The sequence below is a fragment of the Symphalangus syndactylus genome, chromosome 15 (genome assembly GCF_028878055.3).
Source record: "Symphalangus syndactylus isolate Jambi chromosome 15, NHGRI_mSymSyn1-v2.1_pri, whole genome shotgun sequence".
Taxonomy (NCBI): Eukaryota; Metazoa; Chordata; class Mammalia; order Primates; family Hylobatidae; genus Symphalangus; species Symphalangus syndactylus.
Genome location: NC_072437.2, coordinates 73,225,164 through 73,247,865, shown reverse-complemented (window position 1 = coordinate 73,247,865; position 22,702 = coordinate 73,225,164). Strand labels below are relative to the sequence as shown.

The following is a 22,702-nucleotide window of genomic DNA, read 5'->3' as shown; positions in this document are numbered from 1 at the left end:
TGAGGTTAGCAATAAATGGCAGAGCTGGGATTTAAACCCAAGTGTGAATCCAAAATCAGTGTTCTATTATACTACACTGCCCCTAAACCTGTATAAATGCAAACATGAGACTAGTACAGGGAAATGGACCATCAAAAATCAATTCTTGGCTGGACGTGGTGGCTCACACCTATAAGGCTGAAACAGGAGGATCACCTTGAGGTCAGGAGCTCAAGACAACCTGGGCAACATAGTGAGACCTCATCTTTACAAAAAAATTTTAAAATTAGCCAGGTACAGTGGCACGTACCAATAGTCCCAGCTACTCAGGAAGTTGAGGTGGGAGGATCACTTGAGCCCAGGTGATCGAGGCAGCAGTGAGTTATGAACGTATCACTGCACTTCAGCCTAGGCGATAGAGCGAGGCCCTGTTTCTAAAACAATAAAACAAACAAATGAAACCAATATACTTCAAAAGCGAAGGGGGAAAAGCCAGACTACATACAGACAGTTTCTGGCCAATGAAGGTTGATGGAAATGTCCTTCTAGAAGAGGTGTGAAGGGAAAATTAGTTACCTGATTTAATGGTTCATGAGGTCAACCCTTTCTTCATCTATAGAAAACCTTTAGTTAATTTTCTCTACTTTTCAAATCTCTCTTAAAAATCACCTTTATAAAGAAAGTTTCTAGCCAATACTAAATCAATGTTCTGATCAGTTATCATTCTCCTTTCTTACAGAGGTTTTAATCATCTTGTTCACTGTCATTTATATCTGAGACTAAGAAAATATTAAGTAAATTCTTGAACCACTTACAAATTCTTAACAGTCCAAGAAGACAGGATGATATATGAAAATGTCTCAACTTCATTTTTTAGGCCTTCCTAATGAGCTAGTTTCAAGCTACTGGGCAAGGACAAATAGGGACAGTGTATGCATTTAATCTGTCATATAGAGAATATTTTTCGCATTTAATGTTTTTAATGTAGTCGCCAAAATAAATTTCATTCTGCAACACTGAAATTAAATTCTACTTCCCACTGAAGTATATTGATTTCCTACTATTATAGTAGTTCTCAGCCCTGGTATTACAAATTTGACTTTAGGCCAGGCATGGTGGCTCACACCTATAATCTTTGGGAAGCAAAGGTGGGCAGACTGCTTGAGCCTGGAAGTTCGAGACCAGCTTGGGCAACATAGCAAAACCCTGTCTCTACAAAAATACAAAAAATTAGCTCAGTGTGGTGTCATGCACCTATAGTCCCAGCTACTCAGGAGGCTGAGGTAGAAGAATCACCTGAGCACGGGGAAGTCAAGGCTGCAGTAAGCCAAGACTACACCATTGCCCTCCAGCCTAGGCAATAGAGCAAGACCCAGGAAGGAAAAGAAAAGAAAGAAAAGGAAAGAGAAAAGAAGGAAGGAAAGAAGGAAAGAATGAAGGAAAGAAAGAAAGAAAAGAAAGAGAGAAAGAGAGAAAGAAGAGAGAGAGAAAGAGAAAGAAAGGAAAGAAAAGGAAAGAAAGAAAGAAAGGAAGGAAGGAAGGAAGGAAGGAAAGAAAGAAAGAAAGAAAGAAAGAAAGAAAGAAAGAAAGAAAGAAAGAGAAATTTGACTTTAAAAAAAATCTTTGGAGTCTTTCATGAGAATATTACATTTATCCACTATTCTCAAAGTGAAGAGAGCAAAATCTTCTCTAACTCAACAGCTGTATCTGTTCCAATCATTCTCAGAAGATCAGTTATTTCAGTGGCTCCAAAAAAACCCAATTGCCAGGTTGCAGTGGGACTAGTTTTTGTGCTGGGTCAAATTACCCAAGGGGAAAGGAAGCAGAGAACTCAGTTCCCAAGTATGTGCTCATTCCTGACAGAGGCAAGGGTCTCTTGATCCTTCACCTGCGCCGTCCCAGTGCCAACAAGCTACTTGTAGGGGGTGAGGGCAGGCCGCATAAATTCTACCCCAATACCAAAATCCTGGCTGGAATGATCACCAAACTAACAAGGGAAAGGCATTAGTCATAAATAGATAGATCTCAGAGTTACTAGTAATGTTCCTCAAGTTTAAATCCTGTCTATCACAATGAGCTGGACTCCTTTACTGCAGACTGTCAAAATGAAACAAGATGTTCTTCAGTGAAATCTAAAATATGAGGTGCAACTTGATTCAGGGCATTGGGGGCAAGGATAATATTTCCAAGTAGCAGCCTCAGTTGCAAACCTTTTCTCTGCTAGTTTTATCTAAGTATATCCACCACTTCTTTTTCCCCAGGCTATTGATGATGACCACCATTGGATAATGCACATGGCCATTAGTTTGGAAGCAAATTCGAACAAAATTCATAGAAATGACAAGATTACCATTATACAACTCATGTAGACACTGCTGAAGCATCAGCATCTCATGAACAAAGCTTATAATATTTGGTAATATTATATTTGGTATATTTGAATATTATGGTATATTAGATTATAATATTTTATAACATTTAAATAATTATGAATATTTATGGCAACATGGAAAATACAGAACCAAATGAGAAAGCATGGTACACCACATCTATATTATACACATATATTAAAAAAGACTAGAAGAAAACCTGGCTTCCTTCTTTCCTTCTTCCTTCTTTCCTTCCCTTCCTTCCTTCCTTCCTTTCCTTTCCTTTCTTTCCTTTCTTTCTTTCTCTCTCTCTTTCTTCTCTTTCTTCTTCCCTCTGTTGCCCGTGCTGGAGTACAGTAGGCTCGCTGCAGACTCCCTGCCTCCAGCTCTCCTGCCTTGGCCTGCGGGCTGCCTGGGATTGCGGGCGGGCGCCACCACCCCTCCCTGGTTTTTGTCCTTTGGCTGGAGGTGCGGTTTCGCCATGTTGGCCAGGCTGGTCTCCAGCTCCTGACCTCGAGTGGTCTGCCCGCCTCGGCCTCCCGAGGTGCTGGGACTGCAGACGGAGTCTCGCTCACTCGGTGAGCCCGGGTGTTGCCTGGTGTTGCCCGGGCTGGAGTGTGGTGGCATGGTCTTGGCTCGCTGCAGCCTCCGCCTCCCAGCCGCCTGCCTTGGCCTCCCAGGGTGCTGGGATTGCAGCCTCTGCCCGGCCGCCGCCCCGTCAAGGAGGTAGGGAGCGTCTCTGCCTGGCCGCCCATCATCTGGGAAGTGAGGAGCGCCTCTGCCCGGCCGCCCCGTCTGGGAAGAAGTGAGGAGCGCCTCTGCCCGGCCGCCCCGTCTGGGAAGAAGTGAGGAGCGCCTCTGCCCGGCCGCCCATCGTCTGGGAAGTGAGGAGCGCCTCTGCCCGGCCACCCATCGTCTGGGATGTGAGGAGCGCCTCTGCCCTGCCGCCCATCGTCTGGGAAGTGAGGATCGCCTCTGCCCGGCCACCCATCGTCTGGGATGTGAGGAGCGCCTCTGCCAGGCCGCCCCGTCTGGGAAGGGAGGAGCGCCTCTGCCAGGCCGCCCCGTCTGGGAAGTGAGGAGCGCCTCTGCCCGGCTGCCCCGTCTGGGAAGTGGGGAGCGCCTCTGACCCGCCGCCCATCGTCTGGGATGTGAGGAGCGCCTCTGCCCGGCCGCCCCGTCTGGGAAGGGAGGAGCGCCTCTGCCCGGCCGCCCCGTCTGGGAAGTGAGGAGCGCCTCTGCCTGGCCGCCCCGTCTGGGAAGTGAGGAGCGCCTCTGCCCAGCCGCCCCATCTGGGATGTGGGGAGCGCCTCTGCCCGGCTGCCCCGTCTGGGAGGTCTACCACAGAGGCCAGAAGCAATGTGGGGGCTGGACGTGGTGGCTCATGCCTGTAGTCCCAGTACTCTGGGAGGCCGAGGCGGGTTGATCACTTGAGGCTAGGAGTTCAAGACCAGCCTGGCCAACATGGCGAAACATATGAAAAATACAACTGACAAATCAACCAACCAACCCAGCGACAACAAAACAGGTCTACCCTGGAGTCATACTCTAATTTTTTCTATTTTCCTCCCTTTCTGATCCTTTATCCCACTTTCTTTTTCTTCCTCTTCCTGCTCCTTCTTCTTTGTCAAATAGAAGATTGAGTTATTCATTGATCCATACAAAGTCCCTCCTCATTTATTTTCTTTAATTCCCACCCCCCATTTCTATTCCCCGTCTTCCCATGTGCAATCTTCCTAATATGTTTGATATGCATCTTTTTGTTTGTATGTATTTTTAGAAAATGTTGTTTTGTGTGCAAAAAAAATTAATAAAAAAAAGAAGAAAACCTGAACAAATGAAAATTGCTTGACTGATAGCCTTTTCACTTTATGTAGATATCCATTATTCTTGCTATAATGCTGTTTGGGTAACAGAAAATATAAATTGTTAATATTTATAAATACAAATAGCACACTTAACCACAGTGGGATTACCACTACTTATCAACTGGCTGACTTCATGGAAAATGCTTTTGCAGTCAATTGACTTATCTAAAGCTCATGACATGCTGATCAGAAATGGAGACTGTGTCTGTTACCACAATTTATGTTACTCTAAGTAAAAATAGCTTCCCATGGCCAGCCGCAGTGGCTCACATCTGTAATCCCAGCATTTTGGAAGGCTGAGGCGAGATCACTTGAGCCCAGGAGTTTGAGACCAGCCTAGGCAACATAGTGAAACCTCATCTCTACAAAAAAACTTTAAAAATTAGCCAGGAGTGGTGGCTTGTGCCGATAGTCCCAGCTACTCAGCAGACTAAGATGGGAAGACTGAGCCCATGAGGTCGGGGCTGCAGTGAGCTGTAATCATATCACTGCACTCCACAGCCTGTGCAACAGAGCAAGTGAGACCCTGTCTCAAAAAAAAAAGAAAAAAAATAGCTTCCTACCCAGGTACAGTAGCCTGTACCTTAATCCCAGCTACTCGAGAGGCTAAGGTGGGAGGTGGGAGGACTGGTTGAGCCCAGGAGACTGAGGCTGCAGTGAGCTATCCACCACTGCATTACACCCTGTCTCTTAAATTTTAAAAAAAAGTAGCTCCCCATAATTTTCACCTCAAAAATTTAATATGAACTCTTCTTTCAAGAAATATTCCCACTTCATAAAACAAAATCAAAATGACTTATAGAATGTAAAGATTCAAACATATGTACTTCCAAACTTATTAGTTTTATTAAAAAAATTAAATTTCACAATACTAAGATTAAGTAAAAGGGCCATAAAATTAGATTATCAGTCTCTAGAACGACACCATCCAATACGTTTGTCACTAACTATGTGTGGCTATTTGAATTTAAATTAAAATTTAAAAAATTAGAAAATTCAGTTCTTCAGTCACCCTAGCCACATTTCACATGAGCAACTGCCGCAAGTGGCCAGTGTAGTGGCTACATATTGGGGAGCACAGACATAGAACACTTCTTTCAACACAGTAAGTTCTACTGGACAGCACTACTCTTGAGGAAATTTGCCCAAAAAAATGGCATAAAACTTAATATCACACAATCAAAAATCAAGAAGTAAATAAAAATGTTCTGTATCTTGACTATGGTGGGAGTTTACTGGTATACACAACAGTCACAACTTAACAAGGTGTGCATTTTAGACAGACATAGTAATGTATGTAAATTACTTCTCAATAAAGTTAAGGAAAAAAAAGAACAAACACATGACCATTCATGAATTTCTAAGGAAAACAAAAAACACGTAGGGTATATATAGTAAGTTCCAAAGTCCTGACCAGCTTGCTTACAGATTCCGTGGGTCTAGACTCCTGGGGTATCAGTCTGCGGTCCTAAGCAGAGTGGAGGCAGATGGCTGGGAGAGTGAGTTGAGTGCATAGCTGTGTGCGGTGAAAAGTGGTGGACAGGAAGGCAGGAGAGAAGAGATCCAAGATATTGTGGAAAGCAAGGGACAATGTATGTGGCCCTCCTAAAATACACCACCGCATCTCAACCTCAAAGCATCAACCAACATCGTTAAAATCACATCCATTAACTGAGGGGCCACTGAAGACAAAAGGAATTAACAAACAGTTATGAGGTATATTAGCCTCACATAGATATCTTTAAAATGATTAAATACATTGTAAAGGTAATAAGCTACCCAAAATACTTAAAGATGTAATATCTGAGACTCAGAATGGCCAAGTATTACCAATCTCAATTCTATATGAGTTAAATATCATTCAAGTGATAAAAGTTGATAGGTTAAACAAAGAATCACACCTAATCATTAATAGCAACCGCAACTCCTCCTGCCTCGGACAGTGATTACAACCAAACAGCCACTCTACAGGCACAACTCCAGCTCTCTAAAAGGTGGACGGGAGAGTGGAGAGGGTGGGAGAACCATTCTTCCCAAAGTAATTCAGCCAAGAACAATGACCCCTAATTTGTTCAGTTGACAGTAACTCCTGAAGTCCCATGGCCTATTAGGACAGCAACTTTTAATTATTTTCATGTCAGATATTTTCTATTTTATTCAAACATTTCTGTAATCACTAGTAGCTGTCAAAGGTTTATTAGAAATGGCAAAACAAAGTTCAATAGAAACGGCTAATAACTTTATGGCATATTAGCTTGTAATATTTTATAATAATTAAAATAATGATTATGAATATTTATGGCAACATGGAAAATACAGAATCAAATGAAAAAGCAAAGTACACCGCATTTATATTATGTACATACATTTAAAAAGACTAGGCCAGGCGCAGTGGCTCACACCTGCAATACCAGCACTTTGGGAGGCAGAAGCAGGTGGATCACCTGAGGTCGGGAGTTCGAGACCAGCCTGACCAACGTGGAGAAACCATGTCTCTACTAAAAATACAAAATTAGCCAGGCGTGGTGGTGCATGCCTGTAATCCCAGCTACTCGGGAGGCTGAGGCAAGAGAATTGCTGGAACCCGGAAGGCAGAGGTTGCGGTGAGCCAAGATCATACCATTGCACTCCAGCCTGGGCAACAAGAGCAAAACTCTGTCTCAAAAAAAAAAAAAAAGACTAGAAGAAAACCTGAACAAATGAAAATTGCTTGACTGATAGCTTTTCCACTTTTTTAATGTAGATATCCATTACTCTTGCTATAATGCTATTTGTGTAACAGAAAATATAAATTGTTAATATTTATAAATACAAATAGCACACTTACCACAGTGGGATTGCCACTACTAATCAACTGGCTGACTTCATGAAAAATGCTTTTGCAGTCAATTGATTTATCTAATGATCCTCTTTTTACAATTACTGCTACTGCTAGTAGAATCTGTTCCCGAACATACTTTTGAAGGCTGTAAAACATAAAAATCATTGTGAAAAATTTACCTAAATCTAATACAAGAATACTCCCAAACTTCTCTCTATGCCTGAAGCTACTAACAACATTGCTTACATGTGAGAGTAGTAGAGCCAAAGGGTTATGTACAGACTCCGAAGCCAGGAGGCCTGGGTTCAATCCCAGGCTCCATTGTGGACGGGCTGTATGACCCTGGGCAAGACAGTTAGCATTCAGGGCCTTGGTTTTCTCATCTGTAAAATGAGAATAACACTACTAGTGTTATTATAAGGGTTAAATGTTCCTAGAACTGTGCCCAGTACATACTAAGCACTATACAAGTGTTATTTGCTCCAGGAAGTGTTCAACAGATGTAAGTCAGCTCCCTGTTAAATATTTGTAGGGAAAAAAATCACTAAGATTAAGATTCCACTAGTTTGAAGATAGATTCTGATCTAACCTACGTCTACAACCACTAATCTAATCCTAAATCCCATTTTCCTTTAATGTGAAAAGAAAAACATACTAGCTATCCAAGATACATCATTATGGAAACATAAAATTGTAAAACACACACACACACAAACATTCAAAACGTTCATATCTAGGTTCTGTTCCTCCATGTGATGACAGAAGCACCCATCCCAAGTGGAGGCATTTTACCAAGCCCATTTGACCACAAGGGCACAGAAACTTAATTGACTTTTCACAATCTTTTCTGAAAGATAAGGATCAGAAAACATAATCCCAAACTTTATAACCTAACCTCTGGAATCCCACAAAGATACAAACACCATGTGCCCCTGGAATAAACCCAAACCCCTTAACATGGCTTATAAGCAGTGGGAACCATTCTAGCTTTCCTGGGACAGCCTCAATCTACCTGTTGCCCCAAATAATTATTAATAGTTCTTCATTTCACTCTCAAGTGTCCCAGTTTGGACACCCACCTATAGCCACCGGTGGCTGCTCCTCTCCTTGACTTCTGCCCTTCCACACACACTCACAACTGCAGACATATTGACCTTCCAGTTCCTCACTCCACACTTGTGACTTCCAGGCCTCTGAACTTGTATTCCCTCTCCCAAGATTGTGATGTCACTTTCTCCAGAAAGTTATTACTAAGGGCTCCCACAGCACCCTCACATGACAGGACATATCTGTTACTACTGGTTCACTAGCTCTCAGATCAGCCACCCATTCTATGCACACTAGCATATGCAAAGCACACTGCCTGCTGCATAACATGCATTTATTAGATATTTATACAGATGAATAAATACGTCTCCCTATCGTCAAGACTGAAGTGAAAAAACATTCCTTCAAAACATACACTTGAACCATTTATCTTTCATTCATTAAGCAAATAAATGCAGAGATCCTACTATGCATAAGAATATTAGCTGGCCAAAGGGAATTTCTGTACTATTAGGGGGACAGAATCATTTCACAGGCACCGACTACTACTAGAAAATGTACATAAAGCCAAAGACCATGACTACAAATGTACACAAAGATAGTTTTAAATATCTCTACTGGCAAGAATTAAAATTATTATTAGAATAAATAATAGCTACCATTTATTGAATGCTTACTATATGCAAGAATTTATATGAACTAGTTTCACAAATATCAACACATCTAATCCTCATGATACTACTACTATTATTCACTCCATTTAAAAATCAAATCAGAAGGCCGGGCGCGGTGGCTCATGCCTATAATCCCAGCACTTTGGGAGGCCGAGGTGGGCGGATCACAAGGTCAGGAGATAGAGACCATCCTGGCTAACACGGTGAAACCCCGTCTCTACTAAAAAAACAAAAACAAAAACAAAAAAAATTAGCCAGGCGTGGTGGCAGGCACCTGTAATCCCAACTACTCGGGAGGCTGAGGCAGGAGAATGGCATGAACCCGGGAGGCGGAGCTTGCAGTGAGCTGAGACTGTGCCACTGCACTCCAGCCTGGGCAACAGAGCGAGACTCCATCTCAAAAACAAAAAAATCAAATCAGAAAATTAATGCACAAAGAAGTAATCTGCCCAGTATTGCAGAGTTAAGTGGCAGAAGTAGGGTGCAAATCCCTGTCTTGACCACGAGGCTACACTTGCCTCTTTAATAAAGGGCATCGTGCATTTCGCTCTATACAAATTTTATTTCAATTAAGAGGAAAAAAATAAAAAAGAAAAAATTCTGTGCATCTAATGGGAAGTACACAACATTATTTATGTAATAGTCTACTACACAGCCTATAGTATTCTACCTATGCAGTATGCCAAAAACATTTAACTTGAATCTAATCCACACTGTAGGGTATTCTACAAGATACAAATATCTGTGTCATGAAAGGCAAAAAAGAGCACACAATTATTCCAGATTAAAAGAGACATGACAACTAAATACATTGTATAATCTCTGGCTCACCTAGATTAAAAAAATAACCTACTGTACCTAAATAAAGCAAATATTAATAGATCTGAAGTGACAGACTGCAATACAAAAAAAACCTATAAAAAGAAAAAAGGATGTAAATATTATTCAGACAACTGGGAAACTCAGAATATGGAATCAGAATTGTTAGATCATATAAATATGCCAATTATATCAAGAGTATTAAGATTATGCTTTCAGAAGAGACATGTTCAAGAACTTTAAGGCTAAAGTATCATGATGTCTGTGGCACTCTCGAATAGTTAAGGGTAAAAAATGTATATATACATAAGAGAGAAATTAAATGTGACAAAATGTTAACTGAGCCTCTGCTGGAAAAACGGTGTGTTTACCACCACACTCTGGCCTGGGCAACATAGTGAGACTCTGTCTCTTAAAAAAAAGTTTGAGATAAAAAATATGTATAGGCCGAGGCGGGTGGATCACAAGGTCAGGAGATCAAGACCACGGTGAAACCTCGTCTCTACTAAAAATACAAAAAATTAGCCAGGCGCGGTGGCATGCGCCTGTAGTCCCAGCTACTCGGGAGGCTGAGGCAGGAGAATGGAGTGAACCCGGGAGGCAGAGCTTGCAGTGAGCCGAGATTGCACCACTGCACTCCAGCCTGGGTAACAGAGTGAGACTCTGTCTCAAAAAAAAAAAAAAATATATATATATATATATATATTTATACACATATGTATGTAAGCCGGGTGGGGTGGCTCATGCCTGTAATCCCAGCACTTGGGGAGGTCAAGGAGGGCAGATCATGAGGTCACGAGTTCAAGACAAGCCTGGCCAACATGGTGAATGAAACCCTCTCTACTAAAAATGCAAAAAATTAGCCAGGCATGGTGGCACGTGCTTGTAATCCCAGCTACTCCAGAGGCTGAAGCAGTAGAATTGCTGGAACACAGGAGGCGGAGGTTGCAGTGAGCCAAGATGGCGCCATTGCACTCTAGCCTGGGCGACAGAGCAAGACTTTGTCTCAAGAAAAAAAGAAAAAATTTAATTAAAAAAAAAAATATATGTGTGTGTAAATATATATATATATATATGTGAGCTATTTCAATGTGGAACCCTACAATCAACTCTACAATCAAACTAATTACTTTAGCTTCTAAATTATCAAAATGATTTTAAAATGAGATTAATTTGGGCCAGGTACGGTGGCTCATTCCTGCAATCCCAGCACTTTGGGGTACTGAGGCAGGAGGACTATTTGAGCTCAGGAGTTCAAGACAAGCCTGGGCAACACAGCAAGACCCTGTCTCAATTTAAAAAAATGAAAAGGAGGCTGGGCACGGTGGCTCACGCCTGTAATCCCAGCACTTTGGGAGGCCGAGGTGGGAAGATCATGAGGTCAAGAGATCGAGACAATCCTGGCTAACATGCTGAAACCCTGTCTCTATTAAAAATACAAAAATTAGGCCGGGCGCAGTGGCTCACACCTGTAATCCCAGCACTTTGGGAGGCCAAAGTGGGTGGATCACGAGGTCAGGAAATGGAGACCATACTGGCTAACACGGTGAAACCCCGTTTCTATAAAATATAAAATTTTATAGAAAAACTTTATATAATTTATATTAAAAATTTTATATAATTTATATTTAAAAAATTTCTATAAAAATATATTAAAAATTAGCCAGGTGTGGTGGCGGGCACCTGTAGTCCCAGCTACTTGGGAGGCTGAGGCAGGAGAATGGCATAAACCCAGGAGGCGGAGGTTGCAGTGAGCCGAGATCACACCACTACACTCCAGCCTGGATGACAGAGCGAGACTCCGTCTCAAAAAACAAAACAAAAAAATACAAAAATTAGCTGGGTGTGGTGGCGTGCACCTCTAGTCCCAGCTATGCGGGAGGCTGGGGCAGGAGAGTCACATGAACCCAGGAGGCGGATGTTGCAGTGAGCAGAGATCGCGCCACTGCACTCCAGCCTGGCAACAGAGCAAGGCTCCGTCTCAAAAAAAATTTAAAAAAAAAAGAACAAATAAAAAGGAAAAAAAAAAGAATGAGATTATTTTGGATAAGAGACCAGACACATATACATAATGAAAATTTTTTACACATTTAAGTCTACCAAGGTCTGCAGAGTTCAGTGGTTCTCAGGCTGGGGGATGGGGACATGGGGGAGAAAAGGCTATGACAACTAAACAGCTCCACAAAAAAGAACCGCTCTAGTTGACCTGAAGCTCCCCTGCTGGCCCTGATTCCTTAAGGAAGGCTGGTCCAGATGATGACGGCTGCAGCAGCCAAAGCTTTTACTCCCCACCAGGCACTGTGCTCAGAACTATCTCATGTATTCCTGACACCAACCATATGAGATGGGTACCAAGTCCCTGATCTACAGGTAAAACAGAATACTAAAGAGACTTTATGTTAGTCTCCCAAGGTCACATAAATAGACTGCTCTTCAGAAAACTCTAACATTTTAGGCCTAGAGGCAAAAAACAATTTTTTTTTAACCTTCCCACATATAAACTTCTATAAACACAGAGGCCCTTAGGCTTATTTTCTTTTATTACATAAATATAAATAAGCATGAAGGTTTTCTCAACTTGTGTTCAACAACAAGCGCACTACCATAATTGATTTCAAAATATTTTCATAGGGTAAAGAAAAATATCAAAACAAATATCATTTTAGTAGAATTCAACAAAACACATACCTCTTCCATGGTTGCAATTGATAATACAAATTTTGATGTGTCTGAGTTACACTGTGTGCAAAACAACGAACAAAATAACGGAACAAGCACTTGCTGACATTGTCAAGACCTCTACTCACCTGTACTTACCTTTCTTTATGTACAGAGGGGTCAAAAGAAAAACAGTCCTGTCAGGTCTAGCAAATATGGTCAAATAAAAACAACAAAAGAGCAAACTAGTATCACATCCAAATAGACCCACCAAACAAAAATCAATCAATCAATCCAGCATGACAGAGAAAAGAAAGGTTTCAAACCGGGACAAGACCTCCTTATTCTATGAAAACTGGAAAAAAACTAGCCATGTCCTCCTAACAAACATGTATATCCATTTACCTACAGGACACATTATCCACTAAACCTGCAACACGAATAGGCTACAGAAACTTTGCCTTTGTTCTCTCATGTATTTTTTTTTTTTTGTATATAAGGCAGTCAGCAGTTAACAAAGTGCTAAAGTCATGTATTATTAAATATTATTAACTCAGACTGCCAGGGTACAGTCAACAGAAACAAATGCATGACAGTATACTCTAAAATTTAAATTTCATGTGTATGTTTATTGCCATTAATCACCATTCCTAAGCACACACATTTCTGATTACGTAACAAAATTTTTTCTTCAATGACTTTGGAAATGAACATCTAAAGTATTCAATTGCACAAATGGTAAACATACAAGTGCATTGTCTATTCTTAAAAGAATACATGGTCTTTGGGGAGCTTAATAAAAAAAGGTAAATAGTAAATCAATTTCTCCCCAAAAGTTATGTAGCTGATAGTTTTCCTCTTTTTTTTTTTTTTTTGAGACAGAGTCCCACTCTGCCACCTAGGCTGGAGTGCAGTGGCTCAATCTTGGCTCACTGCAACCTCTGCCTCCCAGGTTCGAGTGATTCTCCTGATTCAGCCTCCCAAGTAGCTGGGACTACAGGTGTGTGCTACCACACCCGACTAATTTTTGTATTTTTAGTAGAGATGGGGTTTCACCATGTTGGCCAGGCTGGTCTCGAACCCTTGACCTCAAGTGAGCCATCCACCTCAGCCTCCCAAAGTGCTGGAATTACAGGCATGAGCCACTGCATCAGGCCTCATATATGTTTTTTTTAAATCATTGAAGAAATAAAGGTACATAATTTTGTAAAATGTTTAAGCAATACAGATATGTATAAAAAGAAAATTTACTTTCACCTCATTCCTCAAAACTCATCCTATTTTCAATGGAAGCTACTTAAAGATTTTGGAACTTCTTATAGAACCTTTTCTATGCTCTTTTTTTTTTTTTTTGAGAAGGAGTCTTGCTCTGTCATCAGGCTGGAGTGCAGTGATGCAATGATCTCGGCTCACTGTAACCTCCGCCTCCCAGGTTGAAGCAATTCTCTTGCCTCAGACTCCCGAGTAGCTAGGACTAGAGGCACGTGCCACCACACCCAGCTAATTTTTGTATTTTTAGTAGAGACGGAGTTTCAGCATATTGGCCAGGATCGTCTTGATCTCTTGACCTCGTGATCTGCCTGGCTTGGCCTCCCAAAGTGCTGGGATTACAGGTGTGAGTCACCACGCCCGGCCCTCTATACACATTTCTATGTACATATATATGTAACATTTGATTTGTTAGTGGTACTTAGCTTCTTCCCTCTCCCCTGTTTTAGGACACTCACCTGTGTTATATTAATACTTACCATTTTTCACCTCTACTAAGCATCAAAAGAACAAGTAAATATAAAGGTTCTTATCTAATCTAAGGTCAACTTTCATTTATAACTAAGTTCTTCACAACTCGACAACAACAAAGAACTAATATCCAGCACAATCTTTTCAAAGAAACAAAACATAGTACCAAAAGCTTAAATAAAAGGTATTATTTCATTAAGCACCAAAACTACCTACAATCATGTGTATGCAAGTGTTTAAAATATGAGCCCCACATAGAACTTAACCTTAAACATCTATAGCTTTTAAAATTTTTTTTCTTTTTTGTACTTCGTAGAGACGGGGTCTCACTATGTTGCCCAGACTGATCTCAAACTCCTGGGCTCAAGGAGATCCTCCCTCTCAGCCTCCCAAAGTGCTGAGATTATAGGTGTGAGCCACTATACCCACCCAAAAGTTTTTAAAATGCAAACAAAAAAGCTCTAAAAAGATACACATAAGCTCAGCAAAAGAATTTCAGCAGTACCCCTCCATGTACTTACTTGGGCCTTTGTAAGACATAGGTTAAAAGGAATGTTCGCAGAGACTCGATGCTACCTTTTTCCAAGAGAATCCACTCTCGGACAACTGCTTCCATTATGGCTGTGGCAGCTTGAAAAAGGACATAGTCCACTTTACTAGTTTCTGAGGAGAAAATTAAAAACTTTATTTAAACAATAATTCATTTTACCTTGAACATTTTGCATTTATTAATTTTAAAACAGAACTTTTCAGACAAGGAATAAGATGGTTACCTGTTCTTTTTTTAATCCAGTGACCTTGCTCTAGCACCACAAAGAGGTTAGTTCCTCTCAGAAGACACCTCAGGCAGGTGGCAGCTAATCACCGATCACAATTTTCACAAACTTTCCTCACCTCTCTTCAACTGTTACTTCCAAAGCATGAAGAACTAAAAAATAACACAGCTTTAAAAAAAAAAAAATAAAAATATAAAGCAATCAGAAAATTTCCTAAGATTCTCACCCTGTGCAAAACAGAACTTTGTATCTGAAAAACATTTTAATAAACTAGTCATTGAACATTACTATCTGTGATGAGCCATGCTGTTAAAATATTTCGTTTTTAAGTATTAAGCATTCAGCAGGATGACCCATCTCCAATAGCAAGTTCAGAAATAAATAAAAACAATCGTGTTTAGGTTTTCTTTCTTAAAATGTAAAAAACAATATAAGTCACATTTACACAAGGTGAGAAGTGCTTGTGAATTTTCTGATTGCAGTACTGATCAAACTGAGTAAAATCCCAAAGCTACACTTAGAAAGACCCAGTCTTAGCTAGCAAGTTACAGTATCTGATCTAAAATCTAAATCAGGGGAGAAAAAATAGAAAATTAACACACTTTAAAAATTTTTTATATTAATTTTCTATTTTTTCCTTTATTCACCAATACCACTACAATCAGTTTCCCAAACAGCATTATCAACAGGGAGAAACAGTCAAAATGAAGTCAAGAAAAAGTGGAAATTTTCTGAGGCTCTAAAAAATAACCATCATGTGAAATCCATGAAAAGCCCATGATTAGACTCCAGATTATTTGCCAAGATCACTGGACATGCATATCTGAAAGCCATGAGAAATTATCTCTAGGCATAGACTGGCACCTTCAAGAATTTATCAGAAGAGCATGAAGATATATACAGTCAAGCACACCATTTTCTCTCCTATTCAAGCTCAGGTCATTTAAAAATCTTACAAGTGTTCTCGACACAGTTAGCTATAAAAATGTATGAGAAAAGGTGTACCCTATATAAATTCCTATCATATTAGACGACCACACAGGAGTTTCGATCATACCAAAACCACTAAGAGAAACCAATTTGAACCTTTTTTTAAAGTTTTGATTATTCTATGCTATCTTAACATGAACTCTAATTGAGATGATAATCAGAATTGATACAAATTTAGAAACTTTAAAATATAATAATTAAAATAAAGCAATAGCTTCTAAAAATGTGAACCTATTAGAAAAGATGTGTTTAAAGTTCTAGGAGTTAAAAAAAAAAAAAAGGGACCCAGCTCCATCTATTTAGATCACTTAAAGAGAAATATGGTACTGTCTCATAAAGGTAATTCAAATAATCTCTCATTATAAACCTCTTCTTAAAGAAAATGATGTTTGTTTGCCTATCTTCATTTTCTACTGCAATAGTAAAAATTTTAAGGACAAGAAACCAGAAATCCTTAACCATGGATTTCAACAATGAAGCAAAATCTAAGGTACTCTCAGAATTTTAGTTATAGAACTCTGAAGACCATCTAAATCAATTCCTCCATTTTACAGGAGCTGAAGAAATGGATGCCCCAAGAGATAGAGAGGAAATTGAGGTCACATGGCTGGTAAATGTTCCTTGAGCAATAATAATCTACCCTGAAACACACATGCCACTGAAGACAGAGCGAATAAGCACTTTCATTGTTAATGAGCACTGAAACATTCCTATTTCTAACTATTTGTTTTTACATCCAAGCCTTTTTCTGCCCTTTGGAGGTGGGTGGGTGTTGGATGTGAGGGGGCAGTTATAGAAGATGAATATTCAAAATTTTCAAGAGACAAAAGTTTCTTAATTCTTTTTCTTAGACACCTCTGCATGGTATTAAATGATGCTCTCTAAATGACTACTCCCATAAGAAGCTGACTCTAAGAATGGAGGAATAAAAAAAAAAAAAAAAAGCCAAATTCCTAATTTAAAAGAAGAAATTTTCCTAAACTAATAAATTACCCTTTCTCATAAAAACCATTATTAGCTGTCATAAATTTAACTTATATATAGTAGAAATATGCAAGAGATGCTACAAGGTACTCTAGAAGCCTACCAGTATGAAATTAGAACTTCACAAATACATATGAGCTTTACTTTTGCTCTCTGTTATAAAGATGCCTAAAACTACATGGTTTTCACAATTCACCTAGCATTTTTTTTTTTTTTTTTTTTGAGATGGAGTTTTACTCTTGTTGCTGAGACTAGAATGCAATGGCGCGATCTCGGCTCACCACAACCTCTGCCTCCCGGGTTCAAGTGATTCTCCTGCCTCAGCCTCCCGAGTAGCTGGGATTAGACATGCACCACCATGCCCAGCTAATTTTGTATTTTTAGTAGAGACGGGGTTTTTCCATGTTGGTCAGGTTGGTCTCGAACTCCCAACCTCAGGTGATCCACCCACCTCAGCCTCCCAAAGTGCTGGGATTACAGGTGTGAGCCACCACACCCAGCCTCATCTAGAATTTCTAAACTAACTACTTTTGGGAAGATGTGCCACTGACTAGGACACTGTCCAGATAATAAATTATTTTAGGTCACTTTAGCAAAATGCTTTCATTTGCTACCACAGTAACTTTCTTTAATAATAATTATGTAAATAAAATTCATTTGAATTTTGTCAGCCATCTGAAACTAAACAGAAACATGAAGACAAAAGTTAAAGTTAATAATACAGGAAAAGCACTACATTCTGACCAAAAAGTTTTTTTAAAAAAGAAAAAACCCCAGTAGTGAAGCCACAGATATACAGCTACTACAATCAACTCTCTGGCCTTAAGTATTTCTGTCCAAAGCACAGGCAATATAAGCTCCAAAAGTCTACTCTTTGACTCAGTGATACCTATGCCCACCAACTAATGACAAAAAGTCTCAGATGGAAGATGATTTATTAATTCCCAATGACTGACAGCACTACTAACAAAACAATTTTCCAGAGATGTAAAAGTTTACTAGTTTAACTGACTTTTTGGTGGTTTATTATTTTGTTTTGTTTTGGCACTTCTGAGATCAGAAGTCAAAGAAATCCATTTCTCCCTGAGAAAGAGCAAAAGAATGCCACAAAGTTAGCTCCAGAAGAAGTAAACCAGTCCCTCACAGTTCTTGATTATTTCTTTAACAAGAATAGAACTCACTTGTTTTTTAAAGGAACATTTGACCCTAAAAAAATTTAAATTCCTAAGTGCCAAAGACTTCTGAAGTGAAGAAGTCTAAAAGTGCTCTTCTGACAAAATGCACAAGCATGCCACATGCACGCACAGATACATACACCACACACACACAGAAAAGAGCAAAGAAAATAAAAACCAGAATGAAAACAAAAGGATAAGAAGAGAAAGAAATGAGGAAAAATGAGCAACATATAAAACTCAAGTTAGAAGTGAGAAGGAAGAATTTTAAGAGGCCAGTTTAAAGGGAAGCATCAAAGAAAGTCTCCCCTTTAGTAGAATATATTACCCAGACCTTCTATAAAAATGACACATAATCCCTAAACAAGAACGTGAAAATTCTGAACTGCGATTGACTGCCACTTGTATGAGAAGTCTTCTTAGAGGAATTTACCCTTCTGTGCTGGTGGCAACTGAGTAAGGAGTGAAAAGATTTTCTGTGAAGTTTAGATGTAAACATTAATGTAACACAGGGCTTTGCAGTACATTAATGATTATGCTTGTAATACATGCACTCCACCTTTTAAATAGTCAATGTCTCAAAACCCAAACTGATTTTAAAAGCATGGCCAGAACTAGCAATACTACTCTTTAGAAAATTTTATCAGGAAAACAAAAGTATTCCAAAACAAGCTCAATCATAACAAAGCAACAATACTTCATAAAATATACATATTCTAAAAAGGAAAGAATGGTATAAACAAATACACTCTAATAAAATACTTGTAAGTTAGATCAACTATTTCCCAACTAGTGTAGAATGACACTGAATTCCAATAGAAAGTCAGATGAAACACTGATGGAATCCTAGTCAATGTCATTAAGGCATACGCCATGAAAACCAGACTCAAATTATTTTAGGTTAATAGTTTAACACAACGGTTTTCTAAATCTATTAATGCTGAATAATTTCAAGGCAGTAAGGATGAGTTAATGCTCCTTAAACTCTTTATGCTGTTTAGTTTTGCTTCCTTTGAGTTAAATATCCTCCACAGGTATACGTTAAATCTTCTTAGTGCCAGAAACGAATCCACACAACTATAAAAGCTGACCACTGAAATAAGCAAATTAATTAAAATGGCTTCAGTGAGAATTTAAAAGGTAATTGTTGAACCTGTTCCTCTGCTAAGACCTGACTCCTAAATGAGACAGAGCCACCTTCACCACTGCTGCCAGTTCCTTGCAAACAGAGAACACAGCATTTTTTAAGCCGATTACATTTTTTAAAAGCTGTTTAAAATCAAGTATATGGCCATGACATTTACCTTACTGTTCACAAAGTGCTTTTACATAATGAAAAGTAATTACATTTTCACCTCACGAAACAATTTAAGATAACAAATCCATTAAGGCAAATGGTATCGTTATTGCCATAAGGCAGATGAAAAAGAGGCCCAGGGAGGTGAACTGACTTCCTCAAGGTGCACCACTGGCACCTAGATGTCATAGTTGCTACATCAGCACTCTTTCCACTACGATCAAACAACTCTCTTTCGTAAGCCCTTATATGTAAAGCATTTTTAACACATAACTTTAATTGTGGTTTATTTCAATCTGGAAACCAGCCTATTGGTAGCTATAAATAAGCCTTACTAAAAGCACAAGAATAAAAGTCAGATGTTTTAGTTCCTAATATTCGACTAACCAATTTTATGGTCACAGATGACTCAAGTAGCCTACTAGAGCCTTACAAAAGATGGCTCCCACTAAAAAAATCGGCCAGCAGTAATCAGGTTATAAAATAACAATAACCAATGAAGTCTCTCTTGCTATTATTGAAAAATATCTAAGAGACAGATGGCACATCATACATAACTCTTAGAAAATGCCATCTTTGGATAAGACAGTTATAGTTCTTGTGATTCTTTTAGAAGAAATCTTTTCTGTACATGTCAGACATAAGATACTCATAAAACATATTTGACAAAAGTAAAAATCGGTGCTTTATTTTAGGATACATACAGCGATACCCTACGCAGAAATGACTGATATTCATTAAGCAAGCTGAGTACAAACTAAATGTTTAAAAAAAAAAAAAAAAACTATGGAAAACAACTAAAAGAAAATGTAGAAATCTCCAAAAACAATCTTAATTTTAAAACTAAGACTGGGCTAAAAGATATTATAGTACATATCCTGTAATAAATGACATTTGAAAACTGAAAAAATACTAAATTTTTCTCTTAACAGCCTTCATGTTATGGTCAATAATAAAACAAATTATGAACACTATATCTAGGGGGAAAAAAATCCAAAGTAAAAACAAAGTTTCCTGTCTGGCTTTACAGAATATCTTTAAAGCTACTCCAGTAGAATGATTATTAATTTAAATAACTGTAACTATACAAACCAAGTTTTTAAAAAGGAATTTAAAATAGCTAATGTTTAAGAGAGCAAACCCAGATCTGATTATGCCAAAATGCTTTATATTTTTTAAGTGAATACTTACCCAAAATATGCTTGCAAACTGCAAATGGTGATTTTGATTTCCTAAATGATAAGAATATATGCTCTGCATGCTGGCGTTGTTCATTATTGACCATGGAAGGTGGTGCCTTGAGAGTTAAAAACAAGAACAGATACACTTATCTAATGACAAAGCTTAAACAATACCAATATTTTTACCCACAAGAACAGAAAATGCCTTCACTTTTGGTGGGCAAGAGGAACAAATTCTTGCTTAACTTTTTAAGGAATTATAGTATAAAACTGGATAATAAATGTTTAAAACACGGTTTCAGAAAAAAGGAAAAAATTCCTGGGAAGGTTTGGGTCAGAAGCCTTTAAAGGTTTTTTAAAAACTTGCATTTTAGAAAAATAGATACTTACCTAATGTTTTTTGGGGTTTTAACATTTAGCTGACTTATTATCACCTTTTATTCCAAAATATACCACTTGGACTAACTTGACCTAGTTCAAATAATTTCAAAATTCTTCAATACTGGGGATATTGAATCCAAGTTACTAAAAATCAATTTCCAAAAGCAATCCTTTAAGACACAGGATCAAATAATTCCACCTCAAGTTTTCTAAAATCACTATCAAACCAGAAAAATTTGGGAACAGTTAAAGTTTGGAATTTATGAAACATATTTCTGAATAATAAATTAATCACTCAAAAAAATCCAGACTTCTCTCTTAACAAAAACAATTTCTAAAGTCTGCCTAAGTTTTTAAATACCATTTTGGTGTAACAATAGTTCTTCTAAAGATAATAATCTTCTGAGCCAGATCTACCTAAAATGTACATTCCTGTTACATGGTTTGGTTAACTTTTAACCTATTAAGGCTTACAAATACTTAATTTGGGAAAGGGGGCTGGAGGTAGATGGCAGGAAAATAAACCTTTATTATTAAAACCATTGAATAAAGAGGGCAACTCATAATTTCAATTATATTAAATAATCTAGATGATGAAAAATGTTACAATTATATTAGATCAACACCCATTATAAATTATATCAATTATGCAACATTAGTCACTAATTTCAGTCAAAATAATTAAAAAAAAAAGTTATTCACCCAGGAAAAATTCACTACTGTGAATCTCTGGCTTCAGAGAATTCTTATAATTAGCTAAAGCCAGTTCAGACTACTATTCCTAATCATATAGCACCCTCTACAGTTCTCTAGATAAAAATGAAAATATTTCCATTAAAGAACTGTGTTGGCTGGTCCCAGTGGCTCACGCCTGGAATCCTAGTACTTTGGGAGGCCAAGGCGGGAGGATAATTTGAGATCAGGAATTTGAGACCAGCTGGGCAACATGGTGACACCCAGTCTCTACTAAAAATACGAAAATATTAGCCGGGTGTGGTGGTGCACACCTCCCAACTACTCAGAGGCAGAAGCATGAGAATCGCTTGAACCTGAGAGGCAGAGGTTGCAGTGAGCTGATATGGCACCACTGTACTCTAGCCTGGGTGAAGGAGTGAAACTGTCTCAAAAAAAAAAAAAAAGAATTGTGTTAAATTCTTTAACACTTCTTTAAAAAGAATTTTGAGCGTGGTGGCTCACACCTGTAATTCCAGCGCTCTGGAAGGCCAAAGAGTACAGGTCACCTGGGGTCAGGAGTTCGAGAGCAGCCTGGCCAACATGGTGAAACTCCATCTCTATTAAAAATACAAAAAAATTAGCCAGTCATGGTGGTGCACACCTGTAAATCCCAGCTACTTAGGAGGGTGAAGCATGAGAATCACTTGAACCCAGGCAACAGAAGTTGCAGTGAGCTGAGATCCCGCTGCTGCACTCCAGCCTGGACAACAGAGCCAGACTCCATCTCAATTAAAAAAAAAAAATTTACTAATAAAACTGTGAGGGCTGGGTGCGCTGGCTCATGCCCATAATCCCAAAACTTTGGGAGATGGAGGCAGGTAGATCACCTGCCTGGCCAACATGGTGAAACCCCGTCTCCACTAAAAATACAAAAATGAGTCGGGCTCAGTGGCAGGAGCCTGTAATCCCAGCTACTAGGGAGGCTGAGGCAAGAAAATCGCTTGAACCCAGGAGGCTGAGGTTGCAGTGAGTCAAGATCGTGCCACTGCATTAGAGCCTAGGTGACAGAGTAAGACCTTGTCTCAGAAAAAAAAAAAAAAAAACTGAACAGCAAACTATATTCTAGAAGTAAGTATTTTTGTCTTTCCATTTTCAAATTATTTTGTTTGTTTGCTTTTTGGGTTTTTTGTCTGCTTTGGAGACAGCCTAACTCTGTTGCCCAGACTGGGGTACAGTAGCATGATCACGGCTCACTGCAGCCTCAACCT

At 39.0% G+C, this 22,702-nt stretch overlaps 1 protein-coding gene across 6 annotated transcripts in view; it reads right to left on the bottom strand.

The window, feature by feature from the left end:
* Window positions 1-22,702, bottom strand: part of XPO4 (exportin 4) — a 126,449-nt gene that overhangs the window by 72,275 nt on the left and 31,472 nt on the right. For 2 of the 6 annotated variants that reach the window (XM_055245025.2, XM_055245028.2), the window contains exons 2-4: window positions 20,389-20,494; window positions 14,497-14,638; window positions 7,044-7,182 (exon numbers count right to left, since the gene is read on the bottom strand). In XM_055245025.2, the coding sequence (XP_055101000.2) occupies window positions 7,044-7,182; window positions 14,497-14,638; window positions 20,389-20,494 (387 nt within the window). Of the gene's footprint in view, window positions 1-7,043; window positions 7,183-7,283; window positions 10,243-14,496; window positions 14,639-14,748; window positions 14,920-20,388; window positions 20,495-22,702 lie in introns of those variants that run through there. The other 4 variants (XM_055245026.2, XM_055245027.2, XM_063619013.1 and 1 more) reach the window with 4 other exon arrangements.